General features: G+C 34.5%; 1 protein-coding gene across 2 annotated transcripts; it reads right to left on the bottom strand.

Annotated features, from left to right (window-relative positions):
• Positions 1-1,199: 1,199 nt before the first annotated feature.
• LOC108665916 (zinc finger protein 142) lies at positions 1,200-4,192 on the bottom strand. 2 transcript variants are annotated; one of them, XM_018152716.2, is made up of 4 exons: positions 3,943-4,192; positions 3,318-3,492; positions 2,720-2,862; positions 1,200-2,530 (listed from the first exon to the last, which is right to left on the bottom strand). In XM_018152716.2, the coding sequence occupies exons 2-4, from the start codon at positions 3,442-3,444 to the stop codon at positions 1,424-1,426; spliced, it is 1,377 nt and encodes a 458-aa protein (XP_018008205.1). In that variant the 5' UTR covers positions 3,445-3,492; positions 3,943-4,192; the 3' UTR covers positions 1,200-1,423. The 2 variants fall into 2 exon arrangements, with proteins under 2 accessions (XP_018008205.1, XP_018008207.1); XM_018152718.2 differs by having other exon boundaries at positions 2,720-2,857.
• Between the last annotated feature and the right edge of the window lie 4,527 nt (positions 4,193-8,719).

Below are 8,719 nucleotides of genomic sequence, written 5' to 3'. Positions count from 1 at the left end.
CCCCTGGTGTTGGTTCTTGTTTCAAATTCTAGTAATCCTTCAGGGTCCTTGTATAAACCACGAGTTTACTTGTATATATCAATGATGTCACCACGCAGGCCACGATAACAGAGACTGGGAAGCTTCATAATCTTCAATCTTTCTTCATTAGACTTACACTTTAAGCCTGGAATTATCCTTGTTGCACGTCTATGAACACTCTCTACTAAATTCTTGTCCTTTTCAAGTCTCGGTCAAATCATGACACGTTCTTCTAGACGTAAATACTGCATGAAGATGCGAAGTAATATAAATAACTTGTATACAAACCAAATCTAAATTTGGCCAAATTTGGTAAGGCTTTGATTTATAATATAATACAATATAATGTGATGGAAACCGCATTGTAGCCAAGTGCTCAAATGGACTCTTCTACTTGCCAAAAAGGTAACGCCAGCAAAGCAAGCAGACGTTTATTAAACATTTTGGCAATTTTCGGCTCTAGGTAGAGGAGAAATTAAAATAACATAATTCATTGCTGATGCAATAAAAATCATTATGTGGGTCTAGAATTTGATGATCAGAATTATTGATAATGTATCATCAGTGGTTAAAAAATCAGAACTCCGTATTTTGAAAGCAGCCTAAGCAGGTATACTTGCTCGAAGTGCTCATAATTTACATCCTGCAACAGACAGTGCAACTTCTGTTGGAGAGATTGGTGTTATTCCTGAGAGCTCCTGTGATAATTGATATCTTTTCATTGTCAATTCCGGATCTGTCCAATCATGATTATTCGTGCGGCTTTGAGGTGATGCTAGGTCTGTCGCTTAAGCAATTATAAAGCCGGGGGTCGGATCATTCAAGTAACGTCAACAGTACGGTCGTGTCAATGAGGTACGGTCGGCCATTTCAAAGTACGGCATTGACAAAATTACAACCATGAAAAACTTCAAACCAAGAGGCAAGTGCGTCAACAACGTAAATGCGGCTAATAGCTCTAGATTTTGCTCTGTGATCAATGTAACGATATTCTTTTGTGTTTAGCTTAATAGTGAAAATACTTGCAGTTACACATCCATTAACTTGATATTGAATTTTACTTCTCTTTATAGCTTGAGTATTAAGATGACAATAACAAAATTGGGGTTTTTGCTGGTCTCATGGTCGAGATTTGTTCAACTACATAGACAGAGTGCATAAATAAAAAATTTTAATAATCCAATTCTATTTACTGGTTGCACAATGAATGTTGAGTTTTTACAAATGAAACTAAAATCAATTACAGTAACAGGTTCAATGAAATGCTTAACAGTATAAGTCAACTAAATATTATTCAATGTACTACACCACTGAAATGCTACAGTGCACTACCACCACTGACTAGCTACAGAGTATTTAAGTACTCTGTAGTGAGTCAAGTGACTAAATAAAGTTGATTTAGTCACTTAAAACGGCCCAGACCATGTTTAGAAAGCTGGTGAGCGCTCAACTGATTACTTTTTAAACATGAGTAAGTGCAACGTTCACAATGAAAACCATTGCCAATGTTATGTTCAGAAAACTGGTGAAGTTCCAACTTTTCTTTTCTTCCACATGAATAATTACATATAGAGCACTGAAAACCACTACCTACACCATGCTTAGTAAACTGATGAGCCTCATAATTGATTTTAGTCTTATATTTAATATCACACAGATCACAAATAAAGAATTTTCCCACATTATGTTTAGAAAGCATATGAGCATTTAAAATGCTCTTTCGAGGACAAGTAAAGTCACAGGATTCACACTGAAATGCATTATTGTCAATACCATGTCTATGAAACTGGTGGGCAATCAAATCGCTCTGTCTATATGATGTATAGGTACACAATTTGCAATTGAACCCTTTTCCCACAGCATGCTTAGCAAACATATGAGCTTTCAAAAGGCTCATCAATGGGCAAGCATATGAACAAAGATCACACTGGAGTGTCTTCCCAATATCATGTTTAGAAAAACGATGGCTTTTCAGATGATTGCTATTGGTAGTAACATAATCACAAAATTTGCATTTCAATCCACCACCGTATTGGTGGATAGAAAAGAGATGAGCAGTTAAAGCATCTTTCCTCAGGCATGTATAGACACAAAACCTACACTTAAATTCAGTTCTGGCACCAACTTTCCTTGGACGTGCATCTTTTCCAGAATCATATACTCTTGGAGACCTGCAATTTCTGACCTTCTTGGTGTTCTTCAGAAGCTGTCCTTTGCTTACTTTTGGATGTGCCATTACTGGGAGAGCTTCAGCTGACACGCCAATGATACTTGTGTCATCTTCATCATACAAGTTGCTGTGGTTGTGAGATGTTTCTACAGACCCACATTGCATGTGCTGCACAATTTGCCTTGCACCACTTGCAACTTCTATCAAGTTATCATCAAACACAGATAATTTATTAGTTAAACATGAAGTAGATGGAGGGATCTCCAATGGAGAATTTTCTTGCTCCAATTGTTCATTCTCTGATCCCAACTGTATTTGTCTCTTGTTAGATTTGTCATCCTTAAGAAAATAAAAACTTATAAGTCAATGTAGACAAATATTATTTAGAATGGTTACAAGCAATATGCCAGAAAAAAAAATAATCCAGATTTCAAGTCTTTACAACTTACACTCCAAAATGCAAGGGACTACACCCATGAATAAAATGTAATTAAATATAAATGATAGGAGATTTCAAATACTACTTACCTGAGGGCAATTGTGAGTTTTTTCTTCCATTGCAATGCATTCCAGCTCATCTTCCTCAACACAATTCTCATCCTCAGCTTCCTCCACTTCCTCACTAGAGATAGCAGGATTGATGCAAGAACTCCTCAGATCTCTTGTCTTCACTTGAAGGAAAGATGGTAAGTAAGTCAGGCCCTGTTGTATATAATACTCAGCAAAATTATATCAGTTTAAACAATTATACCTAAAATCAAAATGCAGGCATATATGTATCTTCTACAGCTGACTTCTATCTTTGTTACAGTAGCATTCCATGAATTTTAAATAACAAAAAAAATCCCTACCTAACTAAAAAATGCAGTTAGTTTGATAATTCTGTATCTGAGAATAATGGGCCTCAATCAAGTTCAATATCAATCAATTTCAAAATGTAATTTCTTTGCATTAGCTAAATAAAAATAAAGCAATGATTGCTTTAACTGAATCAGAAGCGAGACAAAGAAAATTTGATAAAATTTTAATATTTTCCAAAGATTATTGCAATTTAATAATATGAATTTCTGTGGCTTTTAAATTGACAGACCATTGATTAAAATTATTAAAAAAATTCCCTCCTCACCTCGGACTAGAAAGGGAAAGATGTCTTCAGTGTTTTTATGGGAGGGATGCATCGGATATGAGTCAGGAAAAGGCCTCATGTCTTCGGCATCTACCAAGGATTGCAGCATCACTACTGTGTTCTCCATTGTTTCCAAACAAGTTTTATTCAATGATTCAATCTAGGACTCAGTAATCTGTAGATAAAGAAAACATTCTTCATAACTTTTTGATTATTCAATTCACCAAATTAAAGATGAAGAAGGAACAACAGAAAATAAACAAATAAACCAAATTATTGAGCTATTCAGTACACTAAAAGAAAAAAATACTAATTCATTTGGCAAAATTGATGTAAGTTAAAGTCCTGTTAATTCTTACAAGTTATATTATTTGTAATATTAAAATTTCCTACACTGCAGTAGTATGAAGTAATATTTTTATAGGCTTTTTAAGCAGGGTCATGCAACAGTCACATCAAGACCAGTAGCTTAATATCAATAAAAAAAACTATTTTGTTGCAAATATATAATTCAGATCATCTAGAACATCAGGTAGCCACATTCAGATGACATCTGCTGCCATTGCTAGTTTTTAATAAAAACAATGAGGTGCAAAAAGCTTGTCTGTAGCAAGAAAATACTTACATAAGTTTGAAAATAGTTTCATAATATATGTCATGTTTTTAGATATGTAGCTGCACTTGAGTTTGGCTACAAATGTGTATCTTTTATCTCTCTTGACAAAAAAGTTGAGCAAACTGGATTTTTTAAAAAGGCATGATCACCTCAAAAGCATCACAAATTCACCCATGTGATTACTTAATATTTTTAACGTACAAACAGTTTCAAACTTGCTTGAAAGTTGTGATTCAGTTTTGTTCATAAAATATATTATTTCTGTTGAAGCCAGTAACATGAGTGCTGTGGCAGCATAAGTGACATTGATGTTAAAGCTGAGTTCAGTTCAGTTTTGTTATACAAAGTTAATGATTCATAATGAACTTTCTATCCACTACTAGTCAAATGGCCTCCAGAGAAACCTGAAACCACTCAAGTAATTTTATTTTACTAAAAAAATATAATGTCTTGTTTTAAATCAGTCAGAGACATGCATCTCTAATTATATGTAACCAAACCTGGCAAATTATAGTTCTGACCAGCATTATATGGTTTGTATATATGCATGGCAAGTTAAGTTTAGTACCAGCCAAATATTGACTTGCGTGTGCTTGATAGTAGTCAGTATCATTGTTCTGCAAACTAGCATAAGATAGGGAGAAAAAAGTTCACATGAATATTTACATAAAGAGAGAACAAAGTACACAAGTAATTAACAAACAATAATGAAAGCTAAAGAGTTAAGCTGCAAATGCAACAACTCCCCCTCCGTCCCTCATCAACAGCAACCAATTCACTGTCCAAACATTATTTCATGTGGCTTATGCAGTAATCAACTTTTAACAATCACAACCTCAATAATTGTGATATCACAATATTTTACTTCATGGGCCAGCTATTAATTTTTTCATCTTCTCAAAAGCTCAATGGAGAAAATGGAATGGAAAAGCTCAATGGAGTCTGGGGAAATTATAATATAGGTATAAGTAGATGAAAATTTTTCATGCTGTTATTATGCTCTGATGTCTATTACAGGGTGCGTACTGGTATTTAGAAAAAATTCCGTGACTTTTCCATGACCTGGTTCTAGTAATCTTTGAAAGTTAAGTGAAAAGAGAGTAGTTTGTGCAGCAAAACCAAACTTTGCCAGAACATGTACAAGTTGTGTATCAAACCTATGCATCCACTTGTATATTTATTTGATCTCACAATTTTATTATGAATCCATTTTTCTCCACTGGTTCCAAATGTAACCGCTCAACAATGGGTCAACACATGCAGCACCGAAAAACACTTCCTTTTTTTTCTTCATATTTATTTGTAATTTCCATAACCTGAAATGAAATCCCATGACTTTCCAGGACACTGAGAACAGGAAAATGAAAATCAAATTCCATGACTCAGGATGGAATTCTAAAAATTAAGGTTCAATCTTTATTTTGATCCACCTTAACCACTTTTTTGATACATAAATTTTAGTTGAGAAAGAAAGAATAAAAATAGAGAGGGATTAAAGTTACACTTGAAAGAATCAAGAATGTAGGTTGCAACTTTCAATACTTCAAGATTTCAATTAGACTAAATATTAATTCATTAGCAATTTGTCTCCCAGTCAAACACAACAACCTAAAATTTATGAATCAATAATAAATCACACCACCAATAAGAGTTGAACTTAACATGAGGCACTGGGAAGCTATTGCGAGAGAGCAAAATCACATAATAATGATAATAATAGCGGTTTCAGCGTTTATTAGGCCATAGGCCTCTGGCCGATTCTTAGCATCGCAGAACATTCACAGCATTTTGAGGTCTCAAACTCACAACTCACTGCTACAATTCTGCTGTGCTTAACTGCCCGGCCTCCTTGCCGATTCTGACCAGAAACTGCCCCACAGAGCTGGGATCAAACCCATGCCTCTCTAGTATGTCAATCTTGGTACTCTAAACTTTAACCACTGGGCCACCCTGTCCAATACTACACACTCACTCAGTGAAAGCTAAGCAGCAACTGCATCGGACGGTTGGCAGTCAGCAATGCCGCTTCCGGAAGGTTGGCGTTGGCCGTATGAAGTGGCAACAAGCAGTAATATTATGGTTGGCAATGCTGCAATGCGACTAATATTACTGTTTGTAAGTACTATAGTATTATGGATATGGTATTTACTGTAATGTCTGTACATATTACAGTAGTTTCACAAATGTAATCAGGAACAGATTCCGAAATAGAAGTGACAATTCCATTCCTATATATGAACAGGATTAATAAATAATACACCTATCAAATTCATTCATTGTCATTCAATTTGGGGTGTATGAATGACAAATGTATGAATTTTACTTTTGTTTTTATGATGCTCATTTTTACCAGTAGCAGCTGTAGAATTAAATTAAATTTTGAAAAATGAATTAAAATTAAATTGTATTCAATTAAATTTAGTTATTTAATACACCAGATGGTATATGCTGTAGAATTGAATTCCATTAAGGGGATCGTCTGGGTCAAAAATCTAAAATTTTGGTTTTTCCGTTTTATTGGCTCATTTTGTAGCTGCTGAAAAGGTGCGTCTAATGCAGCAATCCGGATGCATGTGTGATCTCTAATTTTTTTCAAAAATTTTTTAAAATATATAAAATGAACATTTTTTAACAATATGTACAAAAATTTCTTCAACTTAAATCTAAATTTATTGATCACTATGCTTGTTAATTGCAAAGTGTTTGCACTCGTTTGACAGCTACAAACAAGGCGCATTCAACAAAAACTCTACCAAGAATGTACGTGCAATAGATTTGGCGCAAGGTTGTTAAGAACTTTTATAAAATGTCCATTTTATATCAATATTTACACATTTTTTATTTAAAAATAGCATTTATAGATCATTATTTGCGTTAATTGCAAAGTGTTTGCACTCGTTTGAAAGCTACAAAAAGACGCGTTCAACAAAGCTACTACCGTCAACCAGGGCTATTCAGGATGGGCGGGGTAACTTGGGAGTCCTCCTACACAGCGTAAAACTGTTTTAGTAGCAAAACTAATTGGAATATAGCAAAACTAAATATAGTGGCGTAAACGTCAACATTTTTCCTATCTATGTAGTATAAAGGAAGTTCAAAAATACTACATTTACCAGCTTCAAAAAATTCCTGAAAAAAATGGTGAAAATTATATTTTGAAAAGTTACTTCTGCTAAGGTCTGTAGTAAAAAATATATTTGCTATATTAAAAAATTTTGCTTAGAAAAAAGTGGCATACAAGTGTCAGCATGAAAACTTTATTTGCGGAATTTACATACCTCAATCAAAAAAAAATGGTGGCCATTTCCGCACGGCAGGGCTACTCGGGACACCCCCGGGGCTATTCGGGACACCCCCGGGGCTATTCGGGACACCCCCGGGGCTATTTGGGATACCCCCAAAAAAGCTTGGGCTACAATAAAAAGCTTGGGCTATAATATCAAGAAATGTGTGACATATTCTTCATTTTTCAATCAATTTTACTTTAATTGGCTTCCTTGAAAAATTTAAAAAATCCAAAAAACGCATCTGAAAAATGTAATAACTTCAACAATTTTCAAGCTACAGCAATGAAGGAGATACCATTTGATTCGTAAAGACCATACCTAGCAACTCTAGAAGCCCTTTTTTCGAATTTGAGCAAGGTTTGACTTATATATGTGGGAGGGGTGGGGGAAGGGGGGAAAATGTGTAAAAATTGAGAAAAATGCACATAAAAGAAAAATGACGAGGAAAATAAAAAATTAGGCCTCTAGAGTTGCTAGTTAATGTTGTTACAAATTGAATGATATGTATCTCAACATTGTAGCTTGTGATTTGCTAAAGTTAGAAACTTTTTGAGAGTACCCCCTATTTTGACGTTTTCTATTAATTTTTTGTTTTCTTCAATTTTTTCTGAAAAATTCATACAAGCAAATTATTTTTTATTTTACAACTTTCATATGTGTGTGAAATTTCAGGAAGATTGGTTAATAAATGCAGAAGTTTTTCCTGGACCCAGACGATCCCCTTAAAAAAATGTCGAATTGAAAATTTTGATTAAAATTTTAAAATTAAAAATTAATTTTATTAAATTAAATTGAATTATTTAATACACCTCATGGTACATGCTTGATGTTTTATATAATGCAATAGTTTCCCCTTTTAAACAACAAACATTTTCTAAAAGACACAAGACGTTAGAAAACTTGCAATGGGAGACAAATTCATTCAGAATTTGATATGAAGTTATTAAGACAACATCAATATTATAGGGCAAAAACATGAAAAATTCATATCTGGAAGAGAATCAATTTTGAAACAATTTTCCATCATTTAAATGTCAGTGTAAAATGTGGATCAAATCTATTTATTGTGAAATCAAATTCACAAGACCAAAACAAGGTCTCTGACACTCTCTTATAAATAAATAGCGGTTTCAGCGTTTATTAGACCGTAGGCCTGTTGCCAATTCTTAACATTGCAGAACATCCACAGCATGTTGCGGGCTTGAACTCGCAACTCACTGCTTCAATTTTTGCTGTGCTTAACCACCCGGCCTCCTTGCCGATTCTGACCAGAAACTGGCGCACAGAGCTGGGATCAAACCTGCGCCTTTCTGCTCCAATCTTGGTACTCTGAACTGTCACCGCTGGGCCACCCTGCCACAACGTGGTTGCCACCACCCTGCCACCTCTTGCCTAATGTTAACATGGCAGCACAATGTTCCCATAATCCATGAAAGATTAGCAGTTTATCCCATCATTTCGTGTGGATTCGAAAACTTTGTTGGTATTGGTGAAATCAT

This window comes from Hyalella azteca, unplaced genomic scaffold, assembly GCF_000764305.2.
Source record: "Hyalella azteca isolate HAZT.00-mixed unplaced genomic scaffold, Hazt_2.0.2 contig5880, whole genome shotgun sequence".
NCBI lineage: Eukaryota > Metazoa > Arthropoda > Malacostraca > Amphipoda > Hyalellidae > Hyalella > Hyalella azteca.
The sequence above is the reverse complement of the archived record's forward strand: the minus strand, read 5'-3'. Positions and strand labels throughout refer to the sequence as shown.

Coding starts and splice junctions, on each gene's coding strand:
- LOC108665916 (XM_018152716.2), bottom strand. CDS start 3,444: ATGGAGAACACAGTAGTGATGCTGCAATCCTTGGTAGATGCCGAAGAC. Junction 2,863..3,317: donor CTTTCCCTTTCTAGTCCGAG/GTGAGGAGGGAA, acceptor CTTTCCTTCAAG/TGAAGACAAGAGATCTGAGG. Junction 2,531..2,719: donor AAACTCACAATTGCCCTCAG/GTAAGTAGTATT, acceptor TATTTTCTTAAG/GATGACAAATCTAACAAGAG.